General features: G+C 46.7%; 1 protein-coding gene and 1 pseudogene across 1 annotated transcript; one reads left to right on the forward strand and one right to left on the reverse strand.

Annotated features, from left to right (window-relative positions):
- Nucleotides 1-8,155: 8,155 nt before the first annotated feature.
- On the forward strand, nucleotides 8,156-8,989 carry LOC136524874 (ocs element-binding factor 1-like; annotated as a pseudogene).
- Nucleotides 8,990-12,442: 3,453 nt separating this feature from the next.
- On the reverse strand, nucleotides 12,443-13,663 carry LOC136521776 (uncharacterized). Its single transcript, XM_066515549.1, has one exon. It carries the CDS (start codon nucleotides 13,593-13,595, stop codon nucleotides 12,696-12,698), a length of 900 nt encoding a protein of 299 aa, XP_066371646.1. The 5' UTR covers nucleotides 13,596-13,663; the 3' UTR covers nucleotides 12,443-12,695.
- Between the last annotated feature and the right edge of the window lie 3,598 nt (nucleotides 13,664-17,261).

The raw sequence follows: 17,261 nt of genomic DNA on the forward strand, positions 1-17,261 counted from the left end.
TTCTTAGGCTCACATATGGTGTATATCTGGTTTTGTTCTTAAAACGAGTGCTACAACATGTTCTATAGTATTTTTGGTTAATAAAAATTAGTTTTAAACCCTACTTGATATACCTGAGATATTGCATCAACATTGATTTAACATTTTTATTGATTATTTTAGGCTATAAGAAATTTATCAACACCTTCTATCACATGTATTATTACACAAACACGATGTTCGTGATATGATTTAGTAGTTGATTTAGGGCGTAACACCGAGGGTGTTACAGCGATCAGAATCAAGTATAGTACTAGCCATGCAATGCCTAAATAGGATCTGTATGTAGTGAAGCATGGCATCTACGAGGTTGTCATCACCATTGATATATTTAATGCACTCGGGATCCAATGGACCATTTTGGGTCATATTCCATTATACTAGTGCACAACAATAACTAAAATAAATAACAACTGCAAGTTTGCAACTGTGAGCAATAAATAACTAGTATGAATAAGTAAGATCTAAATACCTCTAAATAGAGCACCATAGATAGATTCTATTCTAGAGAGAGAAAATTGGTACATACAAGATATCTAGCCTTTCGTGACAACTATGTCATTGATTAGTGAATATATGTCATAATATAGGATTTGTGACACTTGCATGACAAAAACTGGTTCAACTATCTTTCATCCCTAAAGTCCTTCTATGATGAATCAAAGTTTTTTCTTCATAGAATTTGTGAAGATTTTTTTCATGGTCACTACTTTTATGATATTACATGTTTTCATTTATTACTAAAAATCATCATAGATTATACCAAGTGTCCAAAAAATCATAAACTATTGCACCTTAGTGACATGGATCTAATGTGGTAGTGGTTATGATGTTTTATGTACATGGCACGGCAATACATTATGACAAATGTTGTTGTCTTAATTTTGTCGATGGCCCAATTATATATGGGCCAAAGCTAGTTTACTTATCATAACAATTTGAAACCCATTTTAGAGAAATACTTATCATTGGCTGATAACAACTTGCATTGTATTGGTTAACCCAGGAGAGGTCCTTCTCCTCTCCCACCGCCTAAGAGTAAGGCTAATAATACAGCCGGTTTGTTGGCTGTAAGGTTCCTTGTAGTCTTCTCTCAGCCCACTCATACAGTAGTTAGCTCTTTACAGTTAATACATGGCCCACTTGTCTCTTTCATAGACTTTTTTGGTTCTTGTGCCCAAGCCGACAGTAAGCTTACAGCCCGCTTCTCCTCTCTCTCCTCCCCTCTCTCCTCCACCTCAGCATTTAGTCGGCTTACGGCCTGCTATTATACTCGCTCTAATGCACCGCCACCGCCAAGAAGAGATCCGTCTCCTCCTGCTCCTATGTCGTTGTTGCCACCACAGCTATAAGCTAAGTCCTAGGACAAAGGCCACACATCAAGGTCTACTGGATTAAAGAAAATGTACAGCCCCTCGGTAAATCAGGCTCCCAAAACTCGTGGAAAAACAAAGTAGATGAGTGGGAGCATAAATAGCCTAATGAAAGAGCCACGTCAGCAGGAGACACTCACCAAGGAAGAAAATCTCTCCTTACTGAAAAGGTTAGAGAGACCCCCAAAGAAATATATATATATATATATATATATATATATATATATATATATATATATATATATATATATATATATATATATATATATATATATATATATATCTCCATCAGACTACCTACGACAGCACATGAAAGCATCCAGCAAAGCAAAAGGTTGACAAGTACATATCAAGAAAAGGATAAAAAGGTAGAAATTAGTCAAAGAAATGTGCATGACAGAGGAAGAGTTGCTACTATTAGAGCATGGAAATTTTGAATTGAAATCGGCAACTATTGCATACTAGTACGAGCATGGCAAAGATCTATTGGAGCACAAAGAAAGAGATCGATGAATTGTTGACAAATGTGTCAACTACATGAATGCTACAAAATACAGAGCACTCTGAAGGACCAAACAATGTTTGGAGTTAGAATCCCACCAGAGATATTTCATAAAGAAGACACGATATTTGGGATTTTGGGTACTGACGAAAAGCTTGATACTGGAACTATTTCATTTAGCGTACTCTTAAGTCTTAACTACAGTAGTTACTGACTGGCTAGCTAATTAATTATACACCCATACAGCACTGGAACGCGTAACGCCTACAAACAAAACTAATGTTCAGAAACTTAACACACGAGCTAATTAACTAGCTAACAGTTTATGGGTGCTTGACGTCTTGGGTGTATATGTAATCCGTGTGCATTTCTGTCCATTTTGACGTATCGTCACACGGCAGTTCACCCTTGTCTGCACTTCCTGTACCACCTCCCATAGCGTCACTGCACGGTTCCTGCAGATTATTCAGCAAATAGCACACCAATTATTTTACATATTCTGCATATAATATATATACTTAATTATCTGGACTTGTGGTTGTGGATTAGCATGGATATATGAACATATATATAGGTAATCCCCCCATCAACAGTTGGTAATACTTGTGTCATCCAATCGCATGTCAAAACGTGGGCATCCATAGTATGCAAGTGCTTGGATCATGTGTAGTGTAGATAAGCATGTGAATATGTATCTGCAGCATCAAGAACGGTGCTGCCGTTCTGGGTGCCATAGATAGATATCTGGGGCTGCTTCACATGCTATTGCCCTCCAAACTCTCAGCACAATGCAATCAAAAGTTAAATAACAGCAGCGGGCAGAATGATGCTCTTGTTAATACTCAAGGGAAGCGTGCGTATATATATAGCAGCAGCAGCAGCTCTCAAGGAACACAAGAATATATATATATACGTGCTTCAGTATATGTGTACGCAACATTCTAATTTCTCTCTGTACATGTAATCCATGTCACCATGTGAGTATGTGACTGAATGAGTACTTTCCCTCGACGAAATCAGTATTCATGCATACAGCATACTGCATACCCATCGAAGTTCAGCACAAAATTTATTATATATACAGTAAGGCAAGATTCGGATGATGAACCGACCAAAATATTTTGACGCAAAAATATAATGTGCATGCATTCGCTTTGCTGCAGTGGTGAGGTATTTAGCATAGCATAGCAGTACGTACAGTGGTTAGGAAGATTCAGAGAGACGCTTACCAGGGTGGTGCTTCGGCCAGCAGCAGCGCCATGGTTGCCAAGGCCATCATGGGTTTCCTCCTGCTCCGTCCACGATAGCTTCCTGGACTGAACATCCTGGACTAGCAGCAGAGCCACCACCGTGCAGACAAGGCAGGCCACTGCCATGACGGTTCTCCTCCCGTGCATCATTGTGCCCTGACTACCAGAAACGAGAGACTATGCCAGCCAGTCGTTATGCTCTGGTCTGATTTGATCGATCTCCGTCCTCCCTTTGGTTTACTTTTCTTCAGTTTCTTCTCTCGGTCAGCGCTTTGCTACCATGGCCAAACAGAAGCAGCAGGAAGAACATATATATAGGCAAGCAATGGAGGTTGTAGACGACGATGGTCGATGGACGAAAAAAAATTGGGCACGGGACTCCGCTGCCCACTTAAATGTCGACGTGTGGCAGGCTTGGTAAAATTGGCTCGGCATGCTCGCAACTGAAGATCCACGTGTTGTGGATTTATTAGGCAGCCGCACGGTGCTGCATACAGCAGTCCCGTACCCAATTTTTTTTTTCCCGATGGACGTACGATACGTGCTTGGTTTATTTCTTGGGAAAATATCATACGTGCGCACCGCGCATGCGCTAGCATCTCCGATGTGATAGTAGTAAAACCAAAAAATTGGTACGTGTGCCTCGGCTCACCTCGCGGTGCTGAATTAAAATCTCTGTGATCCGATAGCCCATTTGCCTGGCGCACCGCATTGTTCACATTTGACTTTTGCAACTTTCGCACGCACCGAGAATCCTGCTAGAACACGACCCGGGTAACGAGGCCCCCCTTGCGCACGCCCGGCCGATCGAGGCCATGGCGCCATGCACATACCAATGCAAAAATGTTAATGTGTGGCACGTTGACCAAGTGGAGGAATAAAGCGAGGGAGACACGAGCAAGGAAGACTGAGAAGACGAAGTAAATGGCATTGCATTGGGCGATGCGAGTGAGAGGGGAGGAGACCTCTGCATCGGGAGGAGCCAAATTAATGGGTTACGATCCGAAGTCAAATCTCAAATCAGGTGCCCAGGCCGTGCGCAAGCGCAAAGCTTCTATCCCCCTTCTCCTTGCAGGGTTTTGGCAGAGGCTGGACACATCCTTGGGGAACGGAACAACGATGCCTTTCCACGGGAAACCAAACTAGCACACGTCTATGCATTCACATATGTCATGTGTGGATCATGGTTCAAGGGTACTAACTGACTTTTGTTTAGAACAAGTATAATAAATAATTGTACTATGTGGTTTTTATACAGTGATAGAGAAGAGAGATGAGGAGAGAAGAGAACTGAGTTGTAAGACCAGTCTAAGTGAGTTTTATATCTTAGTTTTCAAAACTCTTATATGTTGGAAATAATGTAACAAGTTTTATCTCCATAAAACTCATTTCATCCCATAAAACTTTTGTAATCTCTCTCTTTATTTATATTATGCCATGTTAGCTTATTTAAGGCATATAAAACCTCCACTCAGACTGGTTTAATTAAGTTTATAGCTAATTAATGCTCGAGCTCTAAAAAAAACTTTGAGAGAAGAAAGTGGACCATGTATTAATAAGAGCAAGTATAGTAAAGGGTTGTAAGTGGGTTATATGCTGAGACGAAGGAGAGAGAGAAGCGAGCAGTAAGTTTACAGTCGGCCATGACAAAAAACTAAGAACTTTGTGTGTGAGGTCACTTTTTTTTGTTTTCTCCCACCTAACACGTCGGATGAAATCTGAATCAGCTAGCGAAGTCCCCTGTTGTTGCCGATGCCCTCAGCAGAGAACCATACCACCGCAGCTGTTGGCTGCCGCAATTGCAGCTTTAGCTGCAGCGAACAGGGCCATAGGTTACATAGGGCCTGTTTGGAATCCTGACCGAGGGTGACCCCTCTGGCCCAACGCATGGCCTGGGCAACCACAGCCTAGTTTTTGAGGTGTACAGAGCTATGTTTGTTTTCCTATCTCAGCTGGGCCTGGCCCTTTAGAGGTGGTGTTTGTTTCTTGAACTAGAAGTGGGCTAGGGAGCAACTACTGTCTCAGGGCGAGAGGGAGAAACGGGCCAGAAGAGCGCATCGCCAGCTGAGCCCAGCAACGGTACTTTAAACCTTCGCTGGCCAGGCTCTGGTGGTCTTCAAGAAAACAATCAGGCCCAGCTGTATCCGCTGGGCATAGCCCAAAGGTGGAGCCAGGATTCCAAACAGGCCCATAGTGCCTGCTTGAGCCCAAGGTAAATCCAATTTAAACCGCCACTTCTGCTAAAGTGCCCAAGAAGTCCTTGAAATGTTGAAAAGTTCTTCATGTCTTGTTATTTTTTACATACCAATTAAAACAAATTCAGAGCATGTATAGCGAGCACTACATGGTGCGAGCAGAGAGAACAAAAAGAGAGAGAGAATAAAACTGCGGCCCTTATGTTTCTTTAACTTATTGTACGTAATCCACTATCATGTACACCATGTCTATTTTAAGCTCTATAGCCTTCCTTTTCATTGCTAATGGACTGCTAGCTTTAACTCCCCACGCTAGCTTATCATGTATGCTACAATGGGATTGCCCATCGCTCCTAGATAGGTCACTTATACTTTTGGTTTCCCTTATTAGTAATCTTACAAGGTGCAAAAACATTCTCAATTTTGCCACGCGATTCCTTTTTCTAGGTGATGACGTTTTCGCCATATTTTGTTTTCATCTTGCAAACGTAACAAAGATAACAAGGGTGTACTGAAAGCTGAAGCCACTAACAATTGTTGATAACAAAAGGCATTTGGATCGCTAAGCGCTAACCGCGCATCCATATCTTGTCCATTTCTATATCAAAAGGTTTGCCAAGTAGATGGAAAAAAAACGGCCATTTACGTCACTGAAAACTGTTTGTCAGCTAAAACCAAGGCAACGAGGATAACAGGAAGGTTAGGCTTTACTTTCAGAAAAGTTGTTTTCATGGTCAACTGCGCACATTGTCAACTGATGTAGGAGATTAACTGAATGTCTTAGACGTCAGTAGTTGCCATTATTTCTGAATACTACCTGTCTAACTGGATAAGCAGAAAGAAATGTTTCTAGATGGCATGGCAATAAAAACAGGAAGGTGGCCGATCTGAAAAGTGCTAAAGCAAAGTTTGGCTAAGACAGTAACCTGTTGTTGAGCTGATGGTGGTTGTTGAGAAAATTGGAAGACAATGCTTCAAAAGTTGATGGTCAGCAAGAGTCACCATAAACAAGTTTATGCCGTCAGATAAGTAAGCCCTGTTGTCCTACTAATTAAACCCCTATAGTACTAGCTCGTCAATTCCACATATACATTTTGCTTTTAGACATGTCCCGTTGTCTTATAAGTATCATACACCAAATTGGAACAATTATTGCTGCTAATGGCATTGGTAGGTAAGCAAATCAAAACTGATGATATGCAAACTAAGCCTACAATCCTAAAGAACATTATCATATACATACACTTAGATGTCGGTCGTTAACACACAAATATATTCATAGATGATGAATGTCTGCATTCATGTTCCAAATATATTCATAGATGAACACAAGACATCAGCATATGACAAACAAAAGTCTCCTACTGTGTTCAGATCATGTTTGCAGCCATCATCACTTGTTAATCTGCTGATGTATATGGGGGTGTTTGGATGCTTTATATACCACTCCTTGCCTAACCTTGCCCAAAGAGAATATGGAGCAGTACATTCGTTTGGTTGGCAAGCAAGGTTTTCTCGGACTCTGTACACATTCTTGCTAGGCGCAGCGAGCCAATTCGGCTCGCCTGACTTAGTAAGGTGTGTCAAGGCATTGGCTCATATACCACCCATGTGTGTCAAGGCATTCACATATACCACCCATTTGCACATTGTATTTATAGGAAAATTTATTTGCATATACGATACCACGCATTTGCCTATGTATTTTTGTTAAAACTAGCTATTTTAATAGAGTTTATCGAACCAAATTAAGGGTCCCTTCGGACCACAAGAATTGCATAGAAATTTCATAGGAATCAATTTATTTTTCACATAGAAACGTAGGAATAGGGAAAAAAAATCTCGCTTTCGAAAGGGGGGCCCAAAAGTCTGTATAGAAGGCCAAAGGGATTGCCCAACAGTACCAGTCGCAACCACATGTAACATATATGCACCCAAGGAAGTGCACCAAATAGTTTGGGTACTACTGGCATTATTTGTGGCGTCACTATACATAAACATCTTGCTATCATATCTTGACACCAAAAAAAGCGTGAAAGGCAATGCCGTCGTCACTTTGTCACGCAATGAAAAGACTTGCTGCTAAATAAAGTACCTCGTGGACAAGTAAACTATTCTTGTCCTCACGCGTTGTTGAGCAAAGTAAAAAAAATTATATATATATATATATATATATATATATATATATATATATATATATATATATATATATATATATATACTATATATATCTTTAACATGATAGTAATCTCACAGGAAAAAGAAAGACGCGAAATTTCTCAAACCAATGCTTCAAACTCCAAAGCTCTCTGCGTGCAAATTTCCAATCAAAGTAGCGGGCAGGAATTGCAGCGCTTCATGGCATAATTTTCCACACGAGAAGACGACTATTTCTGAATAAAGGCCTATCTCCTCCCTACCACCCTACGATGATTGACGTGTACGGCTACGGCTTGGCAAGCAAAATTTGCAGCCAGACGACAGCAATCGGATCCCAAAAATCGACAGGATAATCCTGCATGAAGACGCAACAGGACGCAAAAAGGAAGGTTCGCTCTCAGTCTCTCAGCACGATGCCTGAAACTTTAGGGCTCTCTGTGTCTGTGTGCAGTTTAAAGGAACTCACTCACCTCCATCTGCATCTGTATATATATACGTCGTCGTCATCTCCTCCCTAGCTCGGTCCCAATTGATCGAAGAAGACTCTGCTTTAAATACGACAACAGGTAGCTTCCAATCATCTCCTCGTCATTGCAACTTTGCCGAGAGCTACCCTGCAACAGCTAGCTTCCAGTCATGCAGAGAGACGACATCGCGACGTCGGTGTGCCAGTGCCACACGCTCGGTGCTGCAGCAGACTTCGCGAGCTTCTACATGCTGAAGCACGGGCACGGCTCGCTCGACCACGAGCCGTCGTCCTACCCGGGCACCGCGGACGGTTCTTGGGGCACGTACGGCGGCCACGGCACTGGCGCCGGTGCCGGCGGCGTCGGCGCCGGGGGCGAGCATGGGCGCGGGAGAGCTGGAGCAGCAGCAGGCGGCGCACGACGAGCGGAAGGCGAGGCGGCAGGCGTCGAACCGCGAGTCGGCGCGGCGCGCGCGCGCCCGGCGGAGGGGGCAGCTCGACGAGCTGTCGTCGCGCGTGGCCGCGCTCCGCGCCGCGAACGCGCGGCTGGCCGTGGAGCTGAACCGCGTGGCGGCCGCGCGCGCGCGGGAGGCGCGGGAGAACGCGCGGCTCAGCGCGGAGGCAGCCGCCCTGCGGGAGAGGCTCGCGGTCGCCGAGGCCGCTGCGGCGGCGGACAGGGAGGCGTCGGGGAAGGGCGACGCCGGCGATGAGGCAGCGGCAACGCCAACGGCCGACTAGGCAGGTGTTCGATCGCCGATCGGCGACCAAGATGACATAGTAATTCACTATTAGGACAAGAAGAGGGAGACGGAGAGGACCATTTGCCTTTGTGCATAGCTGGTTGTCGTGTGTTCGTAAATCGTAAGTATGTAGTCGTGGAGCTCCTGAGATTTGCTCGTTCTGAATCTCCGAACACTCTGCAAGGTACAGTAGATACTCGTTCGTCCATAGGTCGCGATCATACGATACGATTGATGATTTTGGAATCTAATACAGTTACGAGACCCTGTTTTTTACTATAGAACTCAATTGATTCATGTGCAATTAAAGATTAGCATAGCCATTGCATACTGGTAAAGGGTGGTTGTAGCCTTTAGGTAGTATACTCCCAACTCCATGGTGAGGCCGGCGAGCAGCACCGTGGCCGCCGACCCAAGCTTCCGCAGCATATAGGCGAAAAACTCAACAAATTATGGGCCTGGGCATCATTCGGTAGGCTCAAAAGGGCCCAGTATATGCAGAACAGGAGAGTGGCAACGTCCATGGCAGTCGCGGCGCCGCCTCTTCTGTTTTGGGACACCTGTGGCCAGAACCTACAGTGCATGGGGATCTAGAGCCGTGGCATAGTTTGCAGTCCAAAGAAAACCACTGGGTGCCAACCACCACGAGGAACACCTGCCGAATAGCAAAATCTCAGTCATATCCAGCCCAACTAGCACAGACACAATGCATCCAAATCAGAACTCCTCGCTGACCATCGAGCTCGCCTTTTCTCAGGACATGGTCACATGAACGACATGATACTTCACCTGATCCCCAATGGCCACTAAAGGCAGAGGGAGTGCAAAAGCCATGTAGCATATGCAGTTTGGTTTCAGTGGAACCATGGTCTCAGGAATGGTGCATGGTCTCAGGATCCAGTGTAACCATGGTTCGTTAAGAGCATCTGCAGCAGCTTACCAATAAATCATCCCCAATAGAATGGTATTGGTGGCCACAAATACTGGTTTTTTTATCTATCGGGGAGTTTGCTCCAGCAGGTCATCAATAAACTCCCCCAAAACATGGGACCCACGTGTCAGGTTCTATTTATTTTCCTTTTTTTCTTTTTCTTTTCTCTCCCGACGTCTTCTTCCCGCAGGCCGTAGCGCCGCCAACGCAGCTCCGTCGCCGGCCCTGTCTAGTCCGCGCCCAGCCCCAGCCCCGGCTCCGACCAGCCACCAGCACCGGCCCGCCGGAGCACCGCCCGCCCGCTGGAGCGCCGCCCACCCGTGCAGATGCAAGCGAAGGAGCAGGATGCGCTGGATCCGCCGCCCACCCCGCACAGATGTCGCTGGGTCCCCGGGCCATGCCGCTAGATGCCACGAAGGAGCAGGAGGTGGGGCGCCAGGTCGTCGTTGTTGTCCCGGCGCAGGAGGTGGAGCCGCCGGCGCAGGAGGTCCTAGAGCAGAGCGGCCGGATCAGGAGGTGTCGTTGCCGGAGTTCGAGAAGGCGCTGTGACCCGAGGCCTTCATTTGAGGGGAGATGGGGTGTGTGTGTGTTTTTTTTTGGTGGCCAACAAAAAAAAAAGAGGTCATATTAGGGAGCTGCCGGAGCGGACTGCCGGAGATGCTCTAAGTAGACTCCAGAAACACATTGAAAGATGCACAAACAAACAGTTGGCACTCGCAATTCATTAGTCTAGAACCAAGGCATGGAAAATTCGCGTTATTTCTTTCATGGCGGTCTATCGTATCTGAAAGCATGAAACATACTCATATCAGTTACTTGATTCAGGGCGTTTGGTATGGCTCCAGGCAGCCCCAGCTCCGGCTGACACTCTGACACAGAACACTGTAGCCCGGAGCTGTTTTCCTCTTACCGTTTTTCTCTCACACGTAGCGCGGTTACTGTTCACGAGGCCGGTGAAGCCCGCTTTTCCTCTCACTGTATCGCGGTTACTGTTCACGAGGCCGGTGAAGCTCGAATTTCTGGCTCATTCGGCTCCGGTTCTGACACGCTACAGGCAGGAACCGTGCAGGAGCCAAAGCATCTCAGAGCGGTACCAAGCGGGGCCTACCTCACAGAAATCACATCACAATCTCATAAATAGTGGTGAAAGATACCATCGCTCACAGGCCTTTGAGCAGTAGCAGAATAAGTAAAACCTTCATATATACCTCAAGCAGGGCACAAATGAGGATGACAGAAGCACCCTACATTCAGTTGAGAATTTTCGAAGCAAAGAAGGAAAACGTAAAACCGCTGCTATGAAACTGTAACGGCATTTATAAACTACTACCAGTACAAGAACTCTAGAAGAGGGCACACAAAAATGAAGTCCGAAACCAAAACTATAGAAAATAGTCGGCAGGCCACTGTTCATACCAAGATCACAGAATTTGTCCACGTAAAAATGCTACGAGCTGGCAACTAGAGTTTCTAGACTAGAAGAGCATAACTTCATCTCAGTGCTGATGCCATAGTAGCAAAGCATAGATAAACTTTTAACATAACACCAATGTTACGCCTCCTAATTGAGTGGCAATTCATCAATTAGTTTCCATTTTCCAGACATGAACAGCAACATACTTCATCTCATTACCACTAGCTGCTGCTGAGCTAACACTATTGCTAGCACCTGTCACCAGAGGAAGTGAAAACAAACATGTATACAGCATAGTCCGGAATTTCAGCATAACATACTACCATGATTGAGTCTCTAGCCTCTGAACCACAGAACATGGGTAAATGTTTGAATCATGAAACACCCTGGAAACTACGAACAGACAGTTGTGCCAGTCTCTGGCCAAGCCAAGCAAAATTTGTAGTGTTTCTTTTAAGGGCAGCATATCATACCATGCTGCATCAGTACCTGATTTATGTTGCCCAGAAGTCACATACTCACATTGTAACACAATCAGCAGTAGTGAAAGATATTTATCAGTCAGGCATTTAAGAAATATCATCAGCCAAGTAAGCAAAACTTTCAGGTACACATCATGCACAGCACAGGTGAAGAGAACAAAAGGCATTCCACAATCAGTGCAAAACTTGGGAATAATTAAGTGTAAAACCTTAACAGCATGAACATTTATAAACTAGCACTCTAGAAGAGAGCACGCATAAAGGAGATTCAAAAGCCACAACAATAACAGAAGTCAACTTCACACGAAGGTTGCCAGAATAATGATAAGAAGGTACCGCAAGCTGCCAATTAAGGTTTTAGAATAGCACTAACTCATCTCAGTGCTGACTGCTGATGCTGGTTATGAGTAGTACTGGGTAACTTGTTGATGCTGAGTGATGTAAGCACAGTAAATTTTTAATATACCATCTATGTTATGCCTCATTGTCAACCACTAAATAAGCGTATTAAAGAAGTTCCACCTCATATTTTAACAAGATTGTTTTCGTCCAGTGTGTTCCTGACGGTTGATCTAGATATCAATTGTGTGAACATTGCGTGACATGCTATTTACATAATGTACAAAGTCAATCATGGTCAAAATCAAGTGCAACCATTTGCAAGAACTATTTAAAATTGAAAATAACCATCAATTGCTAAACAGTCCTGGCATAGTTCACTTGATAATTACTTTTCAAAGCACATCCAAATTTGTTGAAGTCAATGGACCGGGATGAATAAATTGAGTTCTCAAGCACAGAAAACAAGCATTTACAATGTTGATTCTGTAATTACGATGAATGTCGCACATAGTAAGCAAGGTGTTAGCCCAGCAGTACAAACATGCTAGTACGTACCCTCTCAAAAACGAGGAAGAATTTGCTATATTATTGAAACAGCAAGATGTATGTACAAATTGTTAAGATAATTGTTCTTCCCATTCAACTCCCAAGCATAAAAGCTAAATCCTGAAAAATTTCAAGACCATAGAAGTATGATTCTAGTGGCGTGTAAACATCCTAATGCGAATTCAATGAGTGAGGTTTCTCACTTCCATGGAATGATGGAATTGCATCCAAGACATACCACCAAGCAGCCTTATCTCAAATTCGCATAGGTGTACCCAACTGTGGCGTTGAGCCACCAGCGGAACGGCGCGTCGCCCTCCGCCTCTCGTACTCAGGGTCGTCAGTAGGCAGCTCGTACCGGCACACTGGGCACGTGTTCCGGATGGCGAGCCATGGGCCGATGCACACCCCGTGGTAGAAATGTCCGCACGGCAGCCCTGTGGCGAGCCCCCCCTGTTCCATCCCTTCCTTGCACACAGCGCACCCCTGTGCGGCCTCCTCGCCTCTGACGGCCACCACCTGGAGCCGCTCCACCGCCACGCGCGCCGCCGGCGGGGCGCCGCCCACGTCCACGACGTGCCCCGGCAGAATCTCGAACTCGTCGTCCAGCGACGCCGGGAGCAGCTCCCACCCGACGCCGCTCCGGAAGATGCCTTCAAGCTCCGCGTCGTCATCGCCGAAGTCGAACGGAGGCTCGTCGGAGAAGATCGAGTCGTCGTCCCCGCTGTCGATGCCCTCCATCACGCCCAGCATCTGCCGCTCGTCGAGGAATCCGACCACGTCAGCGTCGGCCTCTCCTTCTAGTCCTCCCCCTCCCCCTCCGCCACCGCCGCCGCCGCCAGCCCCGCTGCCGACGCCGGGGGCAGCGTCCGCGATCTCCTCCCACTCGAAGCTAGCGGCGTCGTCCTCGAGGCAGTCCCAGAAGGGCGGGGAGCGGGTCAGCGAGGGGGAGAGGCGGCGGAGGTCGGGGTCGGAGTCGAAGGAGATGGGGGACCCCAGTGTGGGGGTTAGGGTTTCGGGATCGAAGCCCGGGGAGAGGACGTGGCGTGGGCAGGCGAGATTCAACTCGATGGACTCGAAGAAGGAGACGTCGGAGAGGTCTCCGAACCCGTCGTCCCCGACGTCGAGGAAGAGCTCGTCGCCGAAGTCCGCCATGGGAGGCGGCGGCGCCCGGCGTCCGGCGGTGGGGATGGGATTGGGTGGGGGTGGCGGGGATTTTTAACTTTTTGCACATCTCGCGGATGACACTCCTTTGCCACTTTTACGAAGGCTCCTAAGTAATTGTTAAACAGTAAATCTCCTATGTTTTTATTATTTTTTCTGACATGGCACGCCAGCTGTCGGCTACCATAAAAAGGATCCTCTAAGCGAAAATCGAAAAAATCGCTTAAACCCTATCAAAATCAAAATCAAGAGATAACTATTGGCTAAACCCCGACCTTGTCCGAGGTCATCTACTCTCCGCCTCGCTAGAGGCCTCGCACGAGAGGCCTCGGACGGCCTACCGATCCTCCGCCTCGTTCGAGGCCTCGCACGAGAGGCCTTGGACGGCCTATCGAATCTCCGCCTCGCTCGAGGCCTCGCGCGTAAAGCCTCGGACGAGATGACGATTCTCCATCTCGCTCGAGGCCGGCTCGGCAATAACCCCGTCGCCTCTGCCTCGACCGATCTCCCCGACAGAGCGTCGCGTCCAATTAATGCGACCAACCACTCCCGCGACTTCAGCCAGACGACGGCTCGACACAGCAGAGCGGCCGACGAGACGGGAAGTCACATCAGCACCATACCGTCCGGGATAGGACAGGGCAGGGGTTACTGGCTGCTATGCTCGGTACTATGCCCACGACCGGCGCCCGCACTATACTGTGCTATCTAACCCCTGCTCCAGGAACAACGCGGCGTGGAGAGTCAAGTCCGAGTCACTATAGCCTCATAATCAGTGTACAGGACCAACTGCTCCCTCTAAGCCTCGGCAATCCACTTCAGGGTCTCGGCAACCTCGGGATTCACGTCCGCCGAGCCCCCCACGATGGCTCGGCCTTGGCACCAACTGAGCCTTGGCTCTTTACGCGGTCAACACACAGCGACCGGCACGTCGCCCGTCATGCCCTGCGTCAGCTATCACTAGAGCTCCCATAGTGCACAGGATCGGGTGTGACCGATGCGTCGCCCCAATGCATCGAGGACGAGGACCGCTCCGTCGACCATGCCGCAACAGTGACAAGCTACAGGGCTCGGAAACGTCACCTCCACTCACAGGACGCCGCATAGCGAACGCATGTACCACCCGTATCCCCCCTTCAACTATAAAAGAGAGGGACCGGGGCCGTTTCTAGGGGAGGGCGGACAAGATAGAAAAACACGAACATGAACACGGACTCACTCACTCGCGCAAGCGACACTCTGTAACACACACGCTCCCTCGCTGCCTGAGATCCACACCTCAAGCAATTCACACTGAAAGCATCTAGGCCCCTAGTTGAGTTTTGGTGATTAATGACAATACAAGATTACTATGACTAACGTATGTTTTGCAAAGGCAATTAAGTTAGGTCATGGTAATGGAGATCGATTGGGCAATCGAGGTGGTCATGCCCCTACAATGGAAATCGTTTTGGTTTTCAAAGGATGGACGAAAAGGTTAAGGATGACTAGTTCTAAGTGTCGATTGGAGTTGGAGAGACACTTAGAGTAGTTTAGGACTTTGTTTTTTCTTTGGCCGTACTATTAAGGGGGGTATGGACAGGTAGCTTGACCTAGGTAAGTCTAGTGAGTTAGGTGTGGTGCACACTTGTTAAAACTAGCTCTAGGTAGCTCCTACGAATGCCTAAGATCCTTTAGAGCAAACTTTATTCACATATGTTCGAGAGTTGAAAGTAAATGGAGGGTCAAATGCTGACCGGACGCTGGCCCCGGTGCGACCAGACGCTGGCCGTAGGGTCCGGTCAGTTTATTTTATCAAGAGACTACGTTCGGTGCGACCGAACGCTGGAGTAGTCAAGTGACCGGACGCTGAGAGGCAACGTCCGGTCGACTCCAGTAAGGTTCTAGAGAAGGGAATCTACGACCGGACGCATCCGGTCAAGTACAGTAAGGTTCTAGTAAGGGTTTAATGCTACCGGACATGTCCGGTCAGTGGTGACCGGATCCTGCCAGCGTCCGGTCAACACATTTTCACTGGAATGCGGGTTGAACTGATCGGAACGTCCGGTCAACATGACCGGAGCGTCCGGTCACCCCGCAGAAGCTCATAACGATTCGTTTTTCAGGCTGCCTTATAAATAGAAGCTCTACTCGTGTGTGGAGTTACTTTTGCTTATTCCAATAGCTAAGAAACATGTTTGTGAGTGCCAAGAAGAGCAAGGTCCTAATGAGGTGATTGAGATTTGAGAATCTAAGAGAATAGCCTCATTAGTGAATCAAGAGTAGCCAAGTGTGCATCCATCTTCTCATTAGGCTTCGAGTGGTCAAGTGAGAGTTCGTGCTTGTTACTCTTGGTGATCGCCATCACCTAGATGGCTTGGTGGTGATTGGGAGCTTGGTGATCACCCGGCGGAGCTTGTGGGTGACCCAACTCAAGTTGTGAGCGGCTTTGGGCGATTCACCGTGACAGAGTGTCGAAGAATCAACCCGTAGAGAGCACTTGATCCTTGCGCGGATCAAGGGGGAGCTACACCCTTGCGCGGGTGCTCCAACGAGGACTAGTGGGGAGTGGCGACTCTCCAATACCTCGGTAAAACATCGCTGCGTTCCTCTCTTTCTATTTACTTTGAGCATTTACTTTGAGCAATTCAATACTTGTCTTTACATTCATAGAATTGACATGCTAGAGTAAGTTTGGAACATAGGTTGCAAGTCCTTTGTGCGTTAGAGTAATAGAAACATTTTTCTAGGCACAAGGGGTTAATTGGGCTAACCGTGGGATTTAATTATTGCAAGAAAATTTAGAATTAGCCCAATTCACCCTCCCCCTCTTGGGCATCGTGATCCTTTTAATTGGTATTAGAGCCTCGTGCTCATGTTTATAAGCTTAACCGCTTAGAGCAAGATGTCTCATGGGGATGGACCTCCTCCTATCTTTGAGGGAGATGACTTTCCATATTGGAAAATCCGCATGAAGGCGTACTTAGAAGCTCTAGATGTTAGTATTCTTAGAGCCACCTCACAAGGCTTCCCAAAACCTCGGGATGCTACTAACCTACAAGGCGATGAGGTTAATTATGAAAAATGGAATGCAAAGGCTCGCAACACCATCTTTAGAGGCCTTTGCAAAGATGTGTTCAACCGCGTAAGGAACCACAAAGACGCCCATACACTATGGTCGGATGTTTGTGCGCTCCATGAGGGAACCAAGAGTGAGCGTGAGGAACGCTATCATCTTGTGATTAAAAAGCTAAATTTATTTGAGATGCTTCCCAAAGAATGTGCTAATGAGATGTATTCACGTTTGAATGTTCTTGTAGAGGAAGTCAATGGGCTTGGACTTACTCAAATGTCACCATCCGATGTTATAAGAAAGATCTTGAGTGTCCTCCCCATTGACAAATATGGGCATATTGTGACCGTGCTACACCAAGGTGATCTTTCCACCGCTACACCGACACAAATCTTGGGAAAGATCAATGCTCATGAGATGTACATGCACATCACGTCATAAGATGGCTCATCCTCTAACAAGAAGAAAGACAAAGACTTAGCATTCAAAGCTAGCCAAGAGAAGGGCAAGGCAAGACTTGAGTATGAAAGCTCAAGTGAAGATGAAGTTGATGATGAAAGTCTTGCTCTCATGGTGAAGAAGACCGCCAAGATGCTAAAGAAGCT

Source organism: Miscanthus floridulus, chromosome 18, assembly GCF_019320115.1.
Source record: "Miscanthus floridulus cultivar M001 chromosome 18, ASM1932011v1, whole genome shotgun sequence".
NCBI lineage: Eukaryota > Viridiplantae > Streptophyta > Magnoliopsida > Poales > Poaceae > Miscanthus > Miscanthus floridulus.

Bases quoted from the DNA above. Each gene is read 5' to 3' on its own strand.
- LOC136521776 (XM_066515549.1), bottom strand. From the start codon at position 13,595: ATGGCGGACTTCGGCGACGAGCTCTTCCTCGACGTCGGGGACGACGGG.